This window comes from Panthera pardus, unplaced genomic scaffold (genome assembly GCF_024362965.1).
Source record: "Panthera pardus isolate Hobbes unplaced genomic scaffold, ASM2436296v1 HiC_scaffold_20, whole genome shotgun sequence".
NCBI lineage: Eukaryota > Metazoa > Chordata > Mammalia > Carnivora > Felidae > Panthera > Panthera pardus.
Window position 1 is genome coordinate 81,695,299 of NW_026526766.1, and position 21,791 is coordinate 81,717,089.

The 21,791-nt window shown below is 35.7% G+C and overlaps 1 protein-coding gene and 1 non-coding gene across 6 annotated transcripts in view; both read left to right on the forward strand.

Annotated features, from left to right (window-relative positions):
- Positions 1-21,791, forward strand: part of RABGAP1 (RAB GTPase activating protein 1) — a 177,957-nt gene that overhangs the window by 14,978 nt on the left and 141,188 nt on the right. For 4 of the 5 annotated variants that reach the window (XR_008424338.1, XM_053908265.1, XM_019421198.2 and 1 more), the window contains exon 2: positions 9,994-10,193. The exons of the other annotated variant lie outside the window; for it this stretch is intronic. Coding sequence is in view for 3 of the 4 variants with exons in the window: in XM_053908265.1 (XP_053764240.1) it covers positions 10,044-10,193 (150 nt within the window). In the remaining variant the exon portion in view is untranslated. The remainder of the gene's footprint in view (positions 1-9,993; positions 10,194-21,791) is intronic. 5 annotated transcript variants of the gene reach the window in all.
- Positions 16,358-16,468, forward strand: LOC128778783 (U6 spliceosomal RNA). Its single transcript, XR_008424494.1, has one exon. It is a non-coding gene; the product is annotated as a U6 spliceosomal RNA (small nuclear RNA).

Below are 21,791 nucleotides of genomic sequence, written 5' to 3' on the forward strand. Positions count from 1 at the left end.
TAGACAGGTTGCCATTCTAAATGGAATAGATCTTCACTGTGGATGAGAAGGAACTATATTGACTAATTTCCTAAAATAAGGGAAAGTCTTTGGGCAGTCCTGCATTGCTTTAAAATATTCATATTTTTAGGGGCACCTGGGTGGCTCAGGTGGTTAAGCACCCAACTCTTCATTTTGTCTCAGGTCATGATCTCACAGGTTGTGAGTTCAAGCCCCACATCAGCCTTTGTGCTGACAATGCCCAGCCTGCTTGGGAGTCTGTCTCTGTCTCTCTCTGCCCCTCCCCTGCTCTCCATCTCTCTTTCAAAATAAATAGAAATTTTAAAAATGTTCATATTTTTAGACTTATAAAACACTAATGTAAATTATATTATGCTTTAGAAATTTCCAGAGAAAGAAAAAAATGAGGAAACTTTTTCAAATGTGTATTAGAAAGGTCAGACATACAATCTGACTTTGTGAATGAGTAGTACGTTAGCATTAAACTACTTTTCTTGTGTACCCAGAGTTAGGTTTCTGTTGTGGAAATGGCATCCAAATAATTTAAATATTTAGTTCAGAGTTACTGTGTTGAAGGCATAAAGTCCTTTTACCTAGAGTTCTGGAAAAAATTGAAGTGCTGTCTCCTAAAATATCCACAGGAACATGGGGAAATCACCTATATGGGTTTGTGTGTGTGTGTGTGTGTGTGTGTGTGTGTGTGTGTGTGTGTGTGTTTTGTTTTTGTTTTTTAATGTTTATTTATTTTTGAGGGAGGGAGAGAGACAGTGTGAGCGGTAAGGGACAGAGAGAGAGAGGGGGAGACAGAATCTGAAGCAGGCTCCAGGCTCTGCGCTGTCAGCCCAGAGCCCGAAGCAGGGCTGGAACTCACCAACCGTGAGAGATCATGACCTGAGCCAAAGTCGGATGTGCCCCCCCACCCCCAGCAACATGGTTTATTTATGTATTTTTAGGTGTCAACAGTATTGCATTCAAATAATCAACTCAGTTAAATGAATTATTTTGTGTACATTTCATCTTCTTATCTCTTGTACCTTTCATTAGAGGTATCAAGATATAGGGGATTGAGTGTGAACTTGGAATCAGTAATATCCCAGATCTTGCACTTACTTAGTATATGACTGAAAGTAAGCTACTGAATACTCCAAGACTTAGTTTCTGTATTTGCAGAAATGGAACTGCTTATGCTTACATCATGGATTAGGACTGGACAACACCTGGCCTGGCTACTTTCCTGGTTACTCCCATTCATAAAAGAATAGAAAGGTTCAGTACTCTCATTTCACATATCAGAAAACTGCAGCTACAACATTATTTGAGTCATGTCAAGGAGGAGTTCTGTTTTTTTTTATATTGTACCAGACTATTAACTTTAATAAAGCTTCATTACTCATGACAAAGTGAGAAATAACTCTGAAAACATTGATTGTCTTCCTTAGGCCCTTTACTGTATTGATTTTGTGAGTTTTATTCTAAAGATCCTATAATGTCATAATTAGGCTTTAAAAACTTGTACTGGCCAATGAATGAATAAACAAAATGTAGCATATTTATAATTTTTTTTAAATGTTACTTATTTTTGAGAGCGAGAGAGAGACAGAGTGCAAGTTGGGAAGGAGCATAGAGAGAGGGAAACAGAATCTGAAGCAGGCTCCAGGCTTTGAGTTGTCAGCACAGAACCTGAAAAAGGGCTTGAGCCCACAAGCCACAGGATCATGACGTGAGCCAAAGTCGGACACTCAACCGACTGAGCCACCCATGCACCCCAAAAATGTAGTATATTCCATGGAATGTTATTCAGCCTGAGAGAGAAAGGAAATTCGGACACATGCTGTAATGTAGATGAACTTTGAAGACATTATGCCAAATGAAATAAGTCAACCACAAAAGGACAAATGTTGTGTGATTCCGCTACTTTTTTGACGTACCTAGAGTAGTCAAATTCATAGAGACAGAGAATAGTGTGTTGGTTGCCTGGGAGAATGGGAGTTGGTGTTTAATGGATATAGACTTTCAGTTGGGGAAGATGAAAAAGTTCAAAAAATGGATGGATGATGGTGATAGTTGTACGTAAGTGTGATGTATTTAATGCCACAAAATTGTACACTTAAAAATGGCTAAAACGGTAAAGTTCTGTATTTAACCACAACTGTAAAAAGATTAAAACTGAAAAATTTTTTAAAAAATTAAAAAACTTAAATCCTTTTGTCTTACTAATTTCTGTATTCCTCTAATTAAATTATCCTTTTTTTAGTTTATCTGGAATTGAACTAAAAGAGCCACTTCATAGTTTAAAGAAGTGAATTGTCACAGGCATTGCAAATTAAAATTTGCCTAGTGATTGGGGCGCCTGGGTGGCGCAGTCGGTTAAGCCTCCGACTTCAGCCAGGTCACGATCTCGTGGTCCGTGAGTTCGAGCCCCGCGTCAGGCTCTGGGCCGATGGCTCGGAGCCTGGAGCCTGTTTCCGATTCTGTGTCTCCCTCTCTCTCTGCCCCTCCCCCGTTCATGCTCTGTCTCTCTCTGTCCCCCCAAAAAAAATAAAATAAAATAAAATAAAATTTGCCTAGTGATGACTTTTAGATAAGCCGGTTTTTCTTGCTTTTAAGTGCTGTAGGCCCAAGATGATTGTTTTATTTCCTTTTTTTGGTTTTTTAAGATAAGATGGAATTATTCAGAAGGCTTAAATTAATATGGTTCTCTTAGCTCACTAAAAATAATTCAAAGAAACAGCCCTCAAATTCAGAGTCAGACTTCAACAAAGACACATCTATTGTTTAGCAATTAGTAGTGGTGGAAAGGAATTTACTTTTATAAAGAAGGGATGATTTTCCATTGAGTTTTGTTAGATTTGTCCCACCCTTCCCAGGGCTAGGCTATGAGAAATTCATGTGAAAACCAATGCAGGAAAACAAACTCTGGAGCCAAGGAAAAAAGAAAAAATTGAGATTTATATAGAGTGATTAAAAAAAAAAGAACTTCTTTGTCCACTTTAATTTTAAAGGGCTACAAACCCAGAGGATTGACCTGTTATAGCCTCTTTGAGACTTGATTTTTTTTCTTCCTTTTTGTTGTTTTCTGAACAGACAGCAATCTTATCAGGTCTGTGTTTTAGAAGGATAAAATTGGTAGCTACATAGAAGATGAATTAGAATCGGGAGAGAATAGAGTTAAGAGGAGCGATGTATTCCGGAAAAGGACAGAAGCACCTAGATACCTGGATTTGGATCAAGATCCACAGTTTTATCTATGAACCTAGGCAGGTTATTGAATCAGTCTAAGCCTCTCCTTGTCATACGAAGTTAATGTCTTTCTGGCAAAGTTTGTGTGAACATTAGAAACAATGCGTGTAAAGCTTTTTAGTACCATATTGGACATTTAATTGTCTGTAGTAACTAATAAGTAGTATTGTCTTTTTATATTTAGCGAGATGATTTAAGTATTCCCCTTAAGATTTCCCAAAGTTGTACTCATTTGCTCACTGGTTGAACAACAAAAATTATGGGTATTGAGAGGGAAGTGATAAGAGAGTGTTTTGGTCCAAAAGGAATCTGAGGTATGTTTTCTGGCTCATTGTTAACTGCCTTTGGGCTTGACAGTTGGAAATTTGATGAAGAATCAGCCAGGCACACTCAAGAGTATTTCTTTTTGAGTCTCTTCATTCCAGTTGTCATCCATATCCACTTCCCCAAGTCACAGCATGTAGTATAGCATATTAGTCATTTGTCCTCCTCACATTACTTAGACCGTACCACTTAAACACTGATTAAAGAGTATTGTTCAACTAGATTTATTGAGTGCTGCCAGTAAGCAAGGATATAAAAATAATATGAATAAAATCTAACATCCCTGTACACAGATAGTTCACAGGGACTGTGTGAGCTCATTGTATGCCCAGCATTTACCATAGTGGTTTATACGTTATAATTATTTATGGAATGAATGACCAACCAATATAGTGGAGTAGGAAAGAGGTATAACATTATTTTACTGTGTGATAAATGCTATAGTTCTGTGATAGAATTAAAAAGCAAATAAACAAAAGCCTTAGGAGCCCTAGAGCAAAATAATGAATATTGCAGAAGGAAATGGGGAGATAGAATATGAATATTTGATTGTATCATAAGATTGCTGGTGAGGGAGAAGGACTACCTGGAGAAATGAAGACATTCCTAGATTAGCCAACAGCATGAACAGAGGCTTGAAAGCATAAAAATGCGTGACATATTTGGTGAGTTTCTGCTGTGGTTTGATAGAAGGAGATAAGACTAGAATGATAGATTGTCTGCATATTTAAGACTAGAATGATGGATTGTCTCCATATTTGAAGACTAATGATATAGACAGTTTGGATTTTATTCCATTTTCAGTCGAGTAGTCAAAGGTTTTGAGGAAGGAATGGGATATATGATCAGATCTAAATTTTAGATGTTAGCTGTGGGACCTTGATAATCAATGCCTAGAGAGTCTAGAAAGGGAGACTTATGTTGCAGTTAAGTTGAAAGAGAATGAAGTACTCACAAGTCAGTGACATGAAGGACGGCAAGGAAGGAATAGGATTGGGGTATGTTTTGGAACTAAAATCCATTAGAGTTCCAAGAGAGAATGAGAAAACGAGAACTTTTTTTTTGACATCTCTGTCTTGGATCAGTGGTTGTTAACCAGGATAGGGAACCTATGAGGAAGAATATGCTTATGTGATGGATGGGCATTTACTTTGGACACGTGACATTGATTTTGAGGTGGCCATGGGACACATGTAGCAGAGTTGTCCTATGTATTCTCACAACATCCTTTGCATACCATTATTTTTTACCAAGCACTATACTGTTTTATAATTACTTGTTTATTTGTCCATTTTTTCTACTGTTGTAAGCCTATCAAAGGTAAAGACTACCTATTATTCCTCACCATAACATTATACATAGTTCCTAGCACATTGTCAGACACTTAATACTGAATAGAAAGGAAAACATAACACGAGTAGCTATATGGAATTAGGGAGAAAACGTAGAACTAACAGTATCATCAGCATACCAAAAACAAGAAAAAAAGTTACAGCCATGTGAGCTAATGAGAAAGTCAGAGAAAAGTAGAAAAAGAAGAGGGACAGGGTGGAATTTAAAGAATGGGCAGAAGAAAAGGAACCTAAGTGACAGCTGAGAAAAGGTAGTTGGAGGTAGAAAATGGAAGCAAGAAAAAGTTTCAGAATAAGGAAATGGTCAGTATTTTCATTTATTTCAGTGGTAAAAGATGATGAGAACTAAAGAATTCTTTGGGTTTTGAAATTTTGTATTGTTGTTGATTGATTTTTTTTTTTTTTCCTTCCAAAATGATGCTAGGAGAGGGTAAACAAAATGCCGGGGCTACAGATGAGGTTTTAATACGTTTTTTAAGAGGTTCAGTGAGGGTTGGTGAGAGGTAGGGGAGCCAGATTTTTCATTGGGATTGCTTTCTGAGTAGGGTGTCCTGTTGAAGTGGTAGAAGTGGTAGAAGTGGAGGCAGTTAATACTTTTTCAAGAAAACGAAGGAAATAAAGATACATTAGAGCCCTGGAATAGTGGCTGGGAACTACCACATTTTGTCTCAAGCATGTCAAGTTCAATTACAAGTATCATTCACACCTCTTTTATCAAGTTACGTAGGTCACTTATTGGGAGGTGATTTTTGCCTCTACTAATTGCACATTGGCAAATTCATGCCACTGCAAGTTCACTGTTTATGTTACTCTTCTGAATGTTAGTAACTAAAAAACAATACAAATAATCTGATAGTACTCCATCCAAATAAAGACTTCAAGTTTTTGAAAAGTAAGTAAACACTGATTATGTCCACTGCTTTTGAAGGACTATCAGAAGAGCATTTATCATGGGCAGTTCTTTTTTATTTTATTCTCCATTAGCTGGGTCTCTAGTGTTTAAAAGGAGATTGAGAATGAAAATGAATCTTCTTTTGGCAAGACCGAGGTGCATTCTTTGCCATGATCTTTGTAGAAGTCCATAGTTAAGCATAGGACCCTAAGCATAGTACCCTGTCACTTAGGGTACAGAACAGTGAATTTAGGCAAAAAGTTCATAAAGAGTTTTGATATCGTGAGACTAATTTTCTTTGTTTTATATTAAGTAAGCTCTGTGCCTAACATGGGGCTGAGACTCATGACCCTGAGGTCAAGAGTCTCATGCTCTGCTGATTGAGCCATCCACGTGCCGCATAAAGCTAATTTTCAATTAGAAAATCTCTAGGGATCTTTTATAGGTCAGTAAGGATACAAGTAGTGAAAGAAATTGTGAATAATATAACATATTTGAACTTTTGGGTATGATGCAGGAGGCTGCATAATTAAACAAAATTACCTATAGTTTTACATGACTTACTGACTTATAAAAGGAGATAGAGAAGGAAACATCCCTGGACTTGACTCACCAACCTCTCCCTGTTAGTAACTAGACATGCTGGGGTCTAGGGTATCACTTGCATAAAAGAAGGAAACAGTTGGTGCCTACTAATACCAGGGTGTGCATAAGTCTATTATCTTCTTTAAAATGGGATAGAAATCCTTACTCTGTTTATGTTATGGAATTGTTAGGATGATAAAATGAGGTAATGAGTGTATATGTTTTAGTAATCTGTAAAATATCATACAAAGATGAAACATTTTTATTTAGAGTATTCCTTCACATTTATTTACATGTAAACAAATTAGAATGTGGAAAATAGGAAAGCTATATATTTTGTCCTAATATTGTGTTTCCTAAACTGAATTATTTAAATTAGTTGATACTATTTCTCTTAAAATTGGAAGTTAGCTTGAAAAGCTATAACTCTTGGGTGCTTATGATGTTCTGTGTGTATTGTTAAATGAGATGTACACCTGTTCCTTAGTAATTTTTATAGTAGTTGTGTTTTCTAGTAGTTATATAGTAGTAGATAGTACCTCATTTCACTTATGAAAACTCAGGCTCGTTATGACGAAGCTTACACTGTCATTATTCTAACTTGGGTTTTTCCTAAATCTTAATTGTGTGCTTTACCGTCATAAATATGATTTCTTATTGTCAGTCTATAAAAGATGATCTTACCTTTTCATTGGGTGGCTCTTGCTCTTTTCCATCTTTATTTGCCATTTATCTTATTTATTTTTTAGCAAATATTTGAGCACCTAATGTGTGCCAGGCATTGTTCCAGGTGCTAAGGATATAGCAGTTAATGAAACAGACGAAAATCTCTGCCCTGATGGAATTTAGGTTCTAGCTTACATGATATTTAAAAACAAATGATTAAAATGTAAAGTGTGTCAAGTGGTGATTGATAGTATGGGGAAAGGTAGGAAGATACATGGTAGCGCAGCGTGTTTTGGTGAAGAAGCTTGTTTGCTTTGTCCATTAGTTTAAACTCAGTATTGGAATCTGAAGGATGAAGAATTACAGTAGGGGTCTTCTTGTGGTAAATGGTATGAGGGATTAAAAACAAAATCACTTCATGTGGTCTCAAGACAGAGGTTGTGAATACTCTACAATTTTTCCAGGAGTACACCAAGTTCTGGGACACCTCTTTATTGTGGAGGCCAGAGAAGGGGAATCTTACTGTAATTTTCCTGTACTACTTCATGTTTTGATAAACTCATTCCCACCGAGTGATTCAGTTTTTTACAGGTGCCAAAACAAATAGTATTTTATAAAGTGTATTTTCCTATCACCTCCTCAAAGGAAATAGGTTGAACTTTGAGTCTGCCAAGTCTTCTCAGTTCCATAGTGTAAATACCGAAGTATATTATTTTTTTGAGTCTAGAGTATTATAGAAAGTTGTCAATGTCTCAGATCATAGCTTTAGAGAAATTTCCCAGGCCCTGTGCTATCCTGTTAGTCACAATTTAAAAAATGGGAAAGGACTAATTAAGCATGAAAACCTTGCCTAAATTACTAGTTCTATAAAAGATAAAGGTTCCTTTACCCAATCCTGACTGTTTTTGGACAAGGCTCAAATTTGTGTCGTTGGAAAAGCATCATAATCTGACCGAAAAAGTATAGCTTCTGGAATCATAGATAACTGGGTTCAATTTTTGGCTTTGTCTCTAACCAGTTACATTACAGCCATTATCTTGAACAAGTTACACCATCTCTCTAGGTCTCAATTTTCTTATCTGTGTAATAAATAATATGAAGATTAAATTAAGAGGCACTCACCATCAAATTGTAATACATTGTAATAATATAAAAAATGTAAAATGCTATAGGAGCAGAAATAAGGCAGGCAATTTATTTGGTTCTGGGATGAGGATGGGCAGGCTACTAGGAGAAGAGGAGTTACATCATGAATGATGAGTTGGAGTTGGTGGAGTACAGAAGCAAAGAAATCACTTCAGGAAGAGGATCCAGGGAGGGCAAATAACATGGGAGTATTTAAGTATATATCCTTAGCAAGTACATTACCTCTTCTAATCTATTTCTCTTTTTTTTTTTTGAAGTATAATTGACATACAATATCCTCCTGGTTTCAACTGAAATTAGTCTAGGTCCTTGTCCCAACATGTTCCCATTGTTTTCTTTACCCTAAATCGGTACCTATTAACTTGTTCAATGTGCCTTTGTTTTCTGCTACACTATACACTCCTTTGGGGCAAGAATCTAATTTCTCGTGTGTATCATGTATTATTCTTTATACACTAGACAATAAGTATTCATTGAATGAATGAAGCAAAACTACGTTAAAAATTTTCAAATAAGTACATTTTGAAGTGTCTTTGAATGCCATACTATACATTTAAATTTAGTCCTATGAAATGTAAATCTGTGATAGTCATTTAAGCAAGGGAATTAATTTAAATAGAAAGCAGCAAAGAGTACTCAAGGGTTCGAGCCTTAGTTATGCCTAGTTAAATGACCTTCTCTTGGAGTTGCCATTTTCTCATCTGCTTAACAGTATTGATTATTTCTGAGTTTCTTTTGAAGTATAATATTCAGGGATTGTGTAATTCCTACTGCCAGGTGTTTATTTAGATGTGAGCCTTTGGGGGGAAAATAGTGCTTGGCACATGGTGTATGCTCAATAAATAGATGTTCAGTTGAAAGCCCAAAGCATAAATCAGGACTTCTTAATTGGAGAGATTAAACAGACTCTCAGAAACTTTACCTCTCTGAGGTACATGATGAGCATGGAGCTTGGAGCTACTTTTGTTTATTGGTTAAAGCTCTCTGAGTATGTTGTATTGTTTGTTCTGTTGCTGTTTTGGCAACCAAATGGGAACATAGCCATAAAGTATGCAGAACCAGGTTTTTAAATGGTAGATGAGTTTAAGTTTTATTCCAGGAGTCAATAAATAATTGAGTGGCTTTTTATAAGTGACATATTTTTATACTTCTTGCTGGGAATTTTTGGCATGAAACTCTTACTGGTAATGTTCGTGTTGAGTTGAGCTCTTAAGAAACCATGGGATGGGAAGATTGAGTTTTTAATGGATTTCTGATTTCTTGCTATGTAAGGTATTTCCCAGCTTTAGAATTTCTGCTTGCTCTGTCTTGAATTTATTTCTCTTGAGGATGAATATGAAATTTTATTGTTTAAAAACGTCTTGTTAATATTTGAAATTTAAGTATCAATAATATTAGAAAAACCTTGTTGTCCTATGTGCTTTCAATTTTATTTATGTGTACAGCTTTACAGATTAAAGAGTAGAAAACAGAAGTTTAGTACTTTATAGTGTTCAGAGTCCAAGAATAGAGTTGTAACATATGCCAAAGAAATCACTGTAGGTAGGCAGTTGTTCTCAAGGGATTATGTTTTATTTATTTATTTTAAATCAGAAATATCTTGGCCCTGAATAGCATCAAATTCCTTTACTATCTAGAATAAAAAGCTTAAATTATAAGTAAAGTCTTGGGAAAATATTTTGGAAGTATTATTTTTAAGTTTTCCATATGTATTTTGTAAGAATTAGAGCATAACTGAATATCTGGCAGACATTCTATATGAGTATCTTTATGGTTTTTGTTTTTCAGGCATTTTTAAAATATTTAATCATTCATGAGTTGAGCTTCATTCTTGAGTCATGGATGACAAGGCTTCTGTTGGAAAAATCAGTGTCTCCTCAGACTCAGTATCTACTCTTAATAGTGAAGATTTTGTCTTGGTTTCCAGGCAAGGAGATGAGACACCATCTACAAATAATGGAAGTGATGACGAGAAAACAGGACTCAAGGTAAAACTCCATAACCTAAGATTTTTTTGCTTAGCCTTGCTAAGCTCATTGCACTTGGCCTATAATAGAAAGGTATATGGAGTGAAACTGAAAAAATGGAAATAATATCCTAATTTTCTTAATGCTTAATTTTATTTACAATTAGTGATGGTGACAAATTTATGTTTGATTAAGGAGTTTCAATTTGATTAGCTTCTAAATTTTCTAATACCCCAACTCTCAAAACTAGTGGTCATGATACAAATATTTAAGTATTGTTTTTATTCTCCCATTAAATTAGAGTTTATTTCTAATTATTTCTTTTGGGCCCAGTATATGTAGTGTAAAGACAAGGGCAGGTCAGCAATGCTATTTGTAAAAAAATAAATAAATAAATTTTAGGATTATCGAAACTGAATATTAAATACCTTGGTTATTGGCCACTGCAGTTTGTTATATTTTCTAAGCCAAATAAACGATTACTTTTCACATACTCTGTTGATCATTCTTTTTATGGATATAAATAAAAACATTATTGGTTAATGTCATTTAAAATGTAAATAGCTTTAAAAATATTACCATTCTTGTTTATGTTTATCCATTCAGAAACTATTTATGGAGTATTGATTGTGTGCCAAGTACTAAATACTGGAGATAACAGTGATGAATAAGGCCACAAAGCCCCCTGCCCTCACAGAGCTGTTATTCTCAGACTTTAAAACAGACTTTAAGCAGATAAGAAAATGAATATGTTAAGTAAATTTAGGTGCTGTGAAGAAAATCAGAGTGGGATACATGGATAAAGAGTGAAGGGCTGTTACTATTTTAGAGAATGTCTTGAAATGACATTTGAGACAGAGACCTGAATGAAATGAGGAAGAAGACCATGGAGAAAGCTGGGAAAGAGCTTTTTAAAAGGAACAAGAAGATAGACCCTGAGGAGGACCACTCTTATTAGGACAGAAAGATTAGAACAGAGTGAATAAAGTAAATAAAAAGTGGTAAAGTATGCTATCCAGTGATTGGCAGAGGCTGGATCATGTAGAACTTTGTAGAGCTTAGAAATTTGAACTTTGTTATAAACATGAAGGGAGGGTGTTGGAGAGTTTTCAATGGGGACATGATCTGATTTACATTTTAAAAAGTTCACTGGCTGAGAGATATTTCCAGCATGGCAGCATAAGGAGCTCTCTGGACCCATTCCTTAGCAAAATTGGTGACAATTATTTAAAAAAAACAACCATTTAAAGCCTTTGGAAATGTTCTAAAGGAAATATAGCAACTGAAGAAACATTTATTCAAGGAAGTTTACTAAAATTTGGTAAAGAATCTGTGGTATTTGAACCAAGCCCATTGCTTTCCTCACCTATCCCAGTTGAGGAAGATGGCCACTCCACTCCACATCAGTGCAATCAAGAAGACAGGATTTCCCCTCCCCCCAGCTCCTCACTGGAGGGCTGTTTTCTGGGAAGAGCAGGATGATTGCATTTCTCATCCTGCCCCCAACTACATTTTGCTAGCCAAGTGTGACTCAGTGGTGGGGGCTCCCTTTTTTTGCTCAGTCCTGTTCTTGGCATAGAGGCTCTACTTTGGGCACTGTGCTGCTGAGAATATTGAGAGTCCAGCTGCCTTAGCTTTGGCCTCTAAAGTAGTGGTTCCATACCACTACAGGCAAGCAAAAGACCTGAGACTACTGTATCAACTCCTACACCCTCCAGGCACTCAGCTTCTAGAGATGGGGTGTCACTCAAAATAAAGCATGTTATTGTCCACCCTCCCAACTTTATAGCTGTGGCTTACAGATTTTCTCTGTAATGAGAAGGGCATCATAAAACAGCTCCTGATCTCTTCCCAGAGAAACTGACTTTATTTGTAGCAGAGTGTAGAGAAGTTCAAGCCTAAGGGTACTCTCATAAACCATAGAGATTGTGGCGAAAGGTAACTGAGAAGAGTTCGGTAGATTGATTGGACATATAGATTTAACTGTAGGCTTACTAGGAGGAAACTGACTCTTAGTGTCAGAGCAAATCTCAAACGTTGACCTCCAAAACTCTCCCTTCAAACTAATGTCAATTTGATTAGTTTATTCTGTGCAGTAGTTTGTACTCAGGTGCACTGTTGAAAACTTTAGAGCAACTGGCCATATTAGTGGAGTTTAACATTTAGGTATGGTCAGAGAAAGAGACCAAGCACTCTGCAAAGTTGCTCTCATCCCAGGATGTCTGCAGGTAAAGCCAAATCATCCCAGAGGAACAATGGCAGAGGCTTAACACTATAGGAATTAGGGAAATAGAATTTCCTAAAATAAGCCATCTAGCTGCTAAATAAGCAAGCATAAAAAATAACATGTCCCAGAGTGGGGAGACCAGTACTGTGACTTGGTACAGTATATTATCTAAAATGTCAAGTTTCCAAAACAAAATTGTGAAACATGCAAATAAACAAGAAAAAATAACCTATTCATCATTAAAAAAAAAAAAAAAAATGAGGCAGCAGACACTGCTTGTGAGAGTGACATGTTGGATTTAATATGCAAACTCTTCAAAGTAGCCATTAAGTTCAATGAACTAAAATCATGCTTAAAGAAATAAAGTATGATGATGTCAAATCAAATAGAGAATATCAATATGGAGATAGAAATTATAAAAAAGAATCAAATGGAAATTTTGAAGTGGAAAAGCACAATAACTGAAACGGGAGATTCAGTGAGAGGGGCTCAATAATAAATTTCAACTGGCAAAAAAGAATGAGAGGTGATGTCATCAAAATGTAGTCATTTTCAGGATTTTCAAGGAGTTTTCTACCATCGTACCCTCAGAGAACACTGATTTAGACAATTGCTCATGGAAGAGAGAGGCTTTGTGGAAGTTGAGGAACCCGTCAGAGAGGTTTCAGAATACTTGGAGAAAAAACATCCAAGATTGGATCCATTGAAGACAATAAAAGGAGCAGTTTCACTTTACCTGTGTCACCCTTCCCCTAAGACCACACACGTCAGTGCCAGTAAAGACTTACTCAGCCCATGATTTCCTCCGTATGGGGAAGTAAAAGCAGGTGATTGCATACCTGGATTCCACAGCTGTGTGAGATACTCTCCCAAAAGCTTACTTCTTTCTTACTTCATCCAAAATATCAAATTGTGAACTACACGACTTGGGGGGTGGATAGTTGGGAGAAGAGCATCTAAAGCTGGGAATGGAACATATCAAAGAGACACATTTTATTAACTGCTTTGGGAGCTCCATGAGGAAGCCCATTCATGAGCCACTGGGGTTGTCTCCCCTACTGGCTCATGGGTACCTCCAAGCTCTCTGCAGCTCACTGAGACACACCCTCACGCAGTGACTGCCTTCTTGTGCATGCCCCTAAGGGCAAGAATGGTCAAAATGAGGGGCGCCTGGGTGGCTCAGTCGGTTGAGCGTCCGACTTCGCCTCAGGTCATGATTTCAGTTTGTGAGTTCGAGCCCTGCGTTGAGCTCTGCGCTGACAGCTCAGAGCCTGGAGCCTGCTTCAGATTCTGTGTCTTCTTCTCTCTCTCTGCCCCATCCCCACTCATGCTCTGTCTCTCTCTGTCTTAAAAATAAATAAAACATTTAAAAAAAAAATGGTCAAAATGATCCTTTGCAGATGGCTAGTGAGCATGCATAGAGACTGGATTATTCTCTGGATAAGGAGAAACCACATGCTTAAGCAGCCATCACCACTTTAGGGAATGCAAATGCAATGGAAATCATCAAGGGCAGACTGAATCAAGCAGATGAAATTACTATGAGGTAGAAGACTATTTGACATTATCTAGTCTGAAAAAAAGGAGAAAAATGAAAATGAGTGAGGAAAGCCTACGCGAACTGTGGTATACCATTAAAATAAACAATGTATGCATTATTAGTGTTTCAAAAGAAGAAGAGACAGGAAAATGGACAGAAAGCTTATTGAGACATAATGAATGAGACTTTCCCAAATTTGGGGAGAGATTTGGACATCCAAGTTCATGAAGCTTATAGGTTTCCCCAAGATTTCAACCCAAAATGATTCTTTTCCAAGACACATTATGATAAAACTGTCTAAAATAAGAGACAGATTTTGGGGCTTCTGGGTGGCTCAGTCGGTTAAGCATCTGACTTGATTTCAGCTTAGGTCATTATCTTACAGTTTGTGAGCCCCATGTCAGGCTCCACACTGACAGTATGGAGCTTGCTTGGGATTCTGTCTCTGTGCCCCTCCCCTCTTTCTCTCTCTCTCTCTCAAAATAAATAATAAGACAAAGGTATTAAAAATAACTATAGTTAATGAAAATAATATGTGAAATGAATGATATAATAAATATACAATATAAAAAGTTAATATGTACATCAAAACTCTAAAATGTTGAGGAGAGTGGTGTGTTTGTATATGATTAAAGTTTTATGAAAGTCAGATATACTGTTGTATTAGTAAGATGTTTTATGTGAGCATTATGGTAACCACAAAGCAAAAATCTATGATAGTTACATAAGAGATAAAAAGAAGAGAATCAGGGTATACCGCCTTGAAAAATAACAGTTCACGAAGGAAGACAGTGAGAAAGGAACAAGGGAACTACAAAACAACCAGAAAACAATAACATAGCATTATAAGTTCATACCTATCAATAATTACTTTAAATATAAATGAACCAAACTCTGCAAATGATGTAGTGTTGAATGGATAAAAAAAATAAGACCTTCCCACTGTATTCTGCCTGTTAGAGACTCATTTCAGCCTTGAGGACACACACAGACTCCATGTGAAGAGTTGGAAAAGCTATTCCATGAAATGGAAACCAAAAGAGAGCAGGGATAACTAAATTTATAACAGACAAAATAGACTTTAACTCAAAAACTGTAAGAAGAGACAAAGAGTATAATGTAATGAAAAATGGATCAGTTCATTAAGAGGATATAACAAGTGTACATATATATGTACTGAGCATCAGAGTACCTAAATATATTAAGCAAAATAGATCTGAAGGAAGAAATAGACCATACAATAATAATAGGGAACTTCAGTAGTCTATTTTAAACAATGGATCATTTGGACACAAAACTAATAAGGAAACTTTGGACTTGAACTATACCTTAAACCAAGTGGGCCTAACAGGCATATATAAAACATTCTACCCAACAGCAGAATACATATTCTTCTCAAGCATACACAGAATATTTTCCAGAATGGATCATATGTTAAGTCACAAAACAAATCTTAACAAATTGAAGACTGAAATGATGCCAGATATCTTTTCTAGCCATAGTGGTACGAAGTTAGAAATTAATAACAAGAGGAAAATTTGAAAATCAACAAATATTTGGAAATTAACATATTCCTGAACAACCACTGGATCAAAGAAGAAATCAAAAGAGAAATCAAAAAACATTTTGAAACAAGCAAAATGGACACATAACATTTCACATTCCACAATGCGTATGTGGAATCTAAGTCAAAGTCAAAGTGAAATGGTGGTTGCTAGGGGTAGGAGGTGATGGTGGGAGAAAGGAGATGTTAAAGAGTACAAGTTTTCAGTTATGCAGTTATTAGGTTTTGGAGATCTAATGTACAGCATTGGGACTATAGTTAACAATACTGTATTATATAATTAATTGAAAGTACCTAAGAGAATAAATCTTAAATGCTCTCACCACACACAGAAATGGTAATTATGTGAGTTGGTGGATGTATTAACCTTATTGTGGTAATCATTTCACAATATATACACTTATCAAATCATGTTGTACACCTTAAACTTATACAATGTTTTATTTCAATTAAGTCTTGATAAAATTGGAACAAAAGTAAAGACCCTCCCATAGATTTTTTTCATAAAAAATTATCAGAAGTGTTTAAAATCTTTTAAAAAATGAAATATTTTTACCATAGTCATAAGAAATATCAAAATAATTTGGCTGAGTGGAAGAAGACAGGTCCTCCCCCTGAAGAAAAGACAGTGCTACTTATGTATAATTGTAGAAGATGCAAACCTAATCTATAGTCACAGAAAGCCATTCAGTGGTTGCCTGAGGGTGTGATGATGGGACAGGGAAAAAGAGTAGGAGTAGAAAGGGCACAAGGAGTTTTGGGCATTATGGATATGTCCACTGACTTGACTGGTGTGTACATATGCCAGAATTCACCAAAGTGCATATTTAAAATACATGCATTTAAATGTACATGTGCTCACTTTGGGAGCACATATATTAAAATTGTAATGATACAGAGAAGACTAGCGTGGCCCCTGCGCAAGGATGACACATGATGCACATCGAGTATACCTTAACATATTTGCTTTTTTTAAAAGAAAGGATTAAACAGATTTTATTATTTTAATTTATTTTTTAATTTTTATTTTTTTTTATTAAGTAGGCTCCACCCCCAGCATGGAGCTTGAACTCACAACCCTGAGATCAAGAGTCACATGCTCACATAGGGGCGCCTGGGTGGCTCAGTCGGTTAAGCGGCTGACTTCAGCTCAGATCATGATCTCACGGTCCGTGAGTTCGAGCCCCGCATCGGGCTCTGTGCTGACAGCTCAGAGCCTGGAGCCTATTTCAGATTCTGTGTCTCCCTCTCTCTGACCCTCCCCCATTCATGTTCTGTCTCTCTCTGTCTCAAAAATAAATAAACATTAAAAAAAAAAATTAAAAAAAAAAAAGTCACATGCTCACTGACTGAGCCAGCCAGGCACTCCTTAAAGAAGAAGTTAATAAACTTGAAGATTAGTAGAAACATCCAAAGAACAGAAAGAAAAAATAATGAAAAATGAAAAAAGCCTCAGAGAAAGATGAGATGTTATTAAGTGTAACAGCATACTCATGTGTTTCAGCAGAAGAAAGAAATGAGCAGAAAAAGTATTTGAAGAAATAATGTCTGAAAAGTCCCACATTTATTTATTGAAAAATAATAATCTACACATCTAAGAAGCTTACCACACTCTAAGATAAATTCAGAAAGATCCACAAAAAAGCTTATCTTAGTAAAATGTTGAAAACCAAAGACAAGAAATCTTGAAAGTAACAAAAGGAAAATGATTTGGTTTCTAGAAGGAGACCTCAGTAAGATTTATAGCTGACTTCTTAGCAGAAATAGTGGAGGCTTGAAGCCAGTGGGATAACCTGTTCAGAGTGCTCAGAGAAAAAACTCAACCAAGAATCCTAGCAAAGCTATTGGTTAGAATTGAAGCTGAAATAAAGACATTCTGAAATAAACAAAAATTAAGAGAATTTACTGCTATCAGAACCACCTTATAAGAAATACTAAAAGTTCTTCAGGCCAAAAGCAAGTGACTTCAAACAATAATTTTAATCCTTAGCACCATTAAAGATAATTGTATAATAATAGAGACCATATAAGTACATTTTTTTCCTTCTCTTTTGTATATATAATATGTGCATATTCTACCTATAACATAAATATGATGTATTTGCCAGTCACAAAAATGAAGTAGAAGCAGAGCTATATTACAACTTAATAAATGACTTAATATGGTAATTCAAAGCCACAAGAACAAATAAGGAGAGCTAGAATTGGTTAATTTATAACAAGCTATAAATATATATTCTCCTCTCACCTTCTTTTAAATAATTCTATAAAGGAACAATTATAAAAATCTTTTGGATTTGTAACATAGATATAATATGTATAATAATGCCATGGTAGGGAATACTGCTAAATTACTAGAATTAGTATAAATCAGAAACTGATTCTAATAAATTAAGATAATACCCAGTAAGTTCTAGAGCAACCAGTGAGATGGGGTGTGTGTATATATTTGTATGTATATCTATATCACTAAAGAAATGTCAATGCTATATTAGAAAATATTCACTACTAAAAAAAGCAATAAAAGATGAATAAAGGAATGGAAAATACATGAAACAGATGCATAAAAATTAAAAAACAAAATGGCATACCTAAATTGAACTGTATCAAGAATAACAAAATGGATTAAGCAATAGAGTTAAAAATACCATCAGCAGTGTATAAAACACCATGATCCAGCTGTATGTTCTCAGTAGGAGACACATTTTAAATACAAAAATAGATGGGGCGCCTGGGTGGCTCAGTTGGTTGGGCGTCCGACTTCGGCTCAGGTCACGATCTCACGGTCCGTGAGTTCGAGCCCCGCGTCGGGCTCTGGGCTGATGGCTCAGAGCCTGGAGCATGCTTACGATTCTGTGTCTCCCTCTCTCTCTGCCCCTCCCCCGTTCATGCTCTGTCTCTCTCTGTCTCAAAAATAAATAAACGTTAAAAAAAAAAAATTTAAATACAAAAATAGAAACATTTAAAATAAAAGATGGGAAAAGACCTGTCATGCAGACATTATGGGTTACAGCTTAAATATGTATAGGAAAATTTCTACCTGTAAATTCCTGTATTATGGAAGAAGGAAAAATTCAAATCAGTAATCTTTTACTTTAAGACATTGGAAAAAGAAGGGCAACCTAAATGTAAAACAAGCCAAAGTAAGGAAAAAAAAGATAAGAGCAGAAATCAATGAAACAGAGGATAGAAAAATAGAGAAAAAAATCAATAAAGCAACCTGGTTCTCTGAAAAGATTGATAAAATTGATAAAACCTTGGATTGGCCAAGGAAAAAAATTACTAGAATTAGAACTGAAAGAAAAGACAATACTACCAAACATATGTTAAACAAAAAGGATTATAAGGGACTATTAGGAATAGTAATATGCCAAAAAAGAACTTACTGAAATGGATAAATTTCTAAAAAAACACTAATGAAACTGTGAATAGACCTATAACAAGAGATTGAATTAGTAATAAAGAATGTACCCATAAAGCAAGCTCTGGCCTACCTAGATGGCTTTATTCCCTGAATTTTACCAGATACTTAAGTAAGAATACCAGTTCCTCACAAACTATCCCCAAAAATAGAAAAAAAAAAAAAGGATATTTCCTGACTAAATCTATGAGGAAGATACTGTGCCAATGCCAAAACTAGACAAAGACATCACAAGAAAACTACATATCTATATTTCTTATAAATTGGGACACAAAAGTCCTCAACAAAATACAAGCATACTTATTAATTCAGCAGTATATGAAAAGGATTACATATTGTGATCAAGTGGGATTTACTCCAAGAATGTAAGGTTGGTTTAACAACTGAAAATCTATTAAGGTAATATAATGTATCAATGGAACTAAAAACAAAACCACATGATCATTTTTAGTGGACACAGGAACAATGTTTGCTGAAATGCAACACCTTTTATGAAAATAAATTCAGAAAAAAAATCAACTATGAATGTAACTTCTTCAACCTGATTAACAGCATCTATGAAAAACTCACAGCTAAAATCTTTCTTGGTGGTAAAAGAGTAGATTCTTTCCCCTTAAGTTCAGCCTAAAGACCTGGATGTCTGCACTTAACTACCTCTGGTCAACATTGTACTGGAGGGTACAACCAGGGCACTCAGGCAAAAATATAAAAGGTATCCAGATTGGAAAGAAGGAAGTAAAAACTATGTTTGCAGTTGACATGATCTTGTATATGGAGAACCCTAAGAAATCTAAAAAAAAAAAAAAAATTAAAACTAAGAAGTTTAGCAATATTGTAGGATACAAGATCAATGTACAAAAAATCAGTTTTATTTGTATACATTTGCAATGAACAACCTTAAAGTAACAGTGAAAAAACAATTTATGATAACATGAAAAAGAATGAAATAGTATGAAGTTAAACAAAAGTGCAAATCTTAGGCTTTGAAATCTGTAAAACATTGTTCAAAGAAAATAAAGAAGATCTAAATAAATGGAAGTCCATTCGTTGTTCATGTATCAGAAGACTTATTGTGAAGATGGCATTACTCCTCAAATTGATCTACACATTCAGTGCAGTCTTTATCATAATCCTAGGTAACATCTTTGTAGAGATTTATGGGACAGTTGTAAAATTCATTTTGGATTTCAGGGGACTCTGAATAGGGCAAAATAATCTTGAAAATGAAGAACAAAGTTGGAAGACTCAGACTTTGCAATTTCAAAACTTATTATAAAGCAGTGGTAATCAAGATAGTGTAGTATTGACATAAGGCTAGGCATATAGATCACTGGAATACATTTGAGAAATAGAACATTCAGAAATAGAACCATATTTCTGTGATCAGCTGATTCAGACAAGGTTACCAATACCATTCAATCGAGAGGGGTTTTTTTTTTTCTTCCACAAATTATGGTGGGACAGCTGGATAGCCATGTTCACAAGAGTGAAGTTGCAACCTTACCTCACACCATATACAAAAATTAGCTTAAATGGATTACAGACTTCAGTGTAAGAGCTAGAAGTGTAAAACTCTTGGAAGAAACATGGGGTAAATTTACATGACTTCAGATTTGACAGTGGATTCTTAGATTTCACACCAAAGGAGCAAAGGAAAAAAGACAACCCACAGGATGTATTTAAGGCATATAAAAAGCTAAACAATCTAAATGTTTACCAACTACTAAATGGATAAATAAAATGTGATGTATAATGGAATATTATTTGGTCATAAAAAGGAATAAAGTACTGATACATGCTGCAATATAGATGAACCTTGAAGACATGTTAAATGACAGTTAAGTCAAAAAGTCCACAGATTATATGGTTCCATCAATATGAAATATCTAGAAGAGTTAAATCTTCAGAGGCAGAGGGTCAATTAGTTGTTGCTTATTTAGGGCTGGAGTTATTGAGGGAAAGGGGAGTTGATACGTGTGGTGGTGTTTGGGTTTTTTGTGTGGTTTTTTTGAGGTCATGAAAATATTTTAAATTTTTTTAATGTTTTATTTATTTTTGAGAGACAGAGTGAGAGCAGGGGAGGGGCAGAGAGAGAGGGAGACACAGAATCCAAAGCAGGTTCCAGGCTCTGACCTGTCAGCATAGAGCCTGATGCAGGGCTCAAACCCATGAACCGTGAGATCAAGATCTGAGGTGAAGTCAAATGCTTACCGAGCCACCCAAGCACCCCATGATAAAAATATATTAAATTAACTTTGGTGTTGGTTGCTCCTCTCTGTGAATATACTGGAAACCATAGAATGTATGCTTTAAGTAAGTGAGTTGTATACGAATTATATCTGGCCTACTCTTTGGAGAATTGGCAGTAAAGAGACAAGACTGGTCAGTAGTAAGAAGAGTAGATAAAGGCTGTTTTAGTCAGGGCGTCTGGGTGGCTCAGTTTGTTAAGCCTCCGACTCTTGATTTCGGCTCAGGTTATGATCTCATGGCTCTGATTCAGGGTATATTTCAAGGTAGAACTGATAGGGTGGGCAAATTAGATGTGGGATTTGAAGCAAAGAGGGAAATAAATGATGGTTCCTAGATTTTGGTCTGAGCTGTAAGGTATATGGTAGTGCCATTTACTAAAATGGAAAGAGATAGGACCAGGATCAGGTTAAAGGGATCAGAAGTTCAGGATGTTGATGAGATTGATCCTCCAGAGTGACTGTGACTAGCATCGACAGTATATAGATGGTATTTAAAGCTGTGGGACTAGGTGAGATCACCCAGAGCGAGCATTAGAAACTGAAGAGTTAGTGAAGAGCTGATTCTTGGAGGACTTCAGCATTGAGAGATGGAGATAAAGAGAAGCCAGCAGAGAAGAG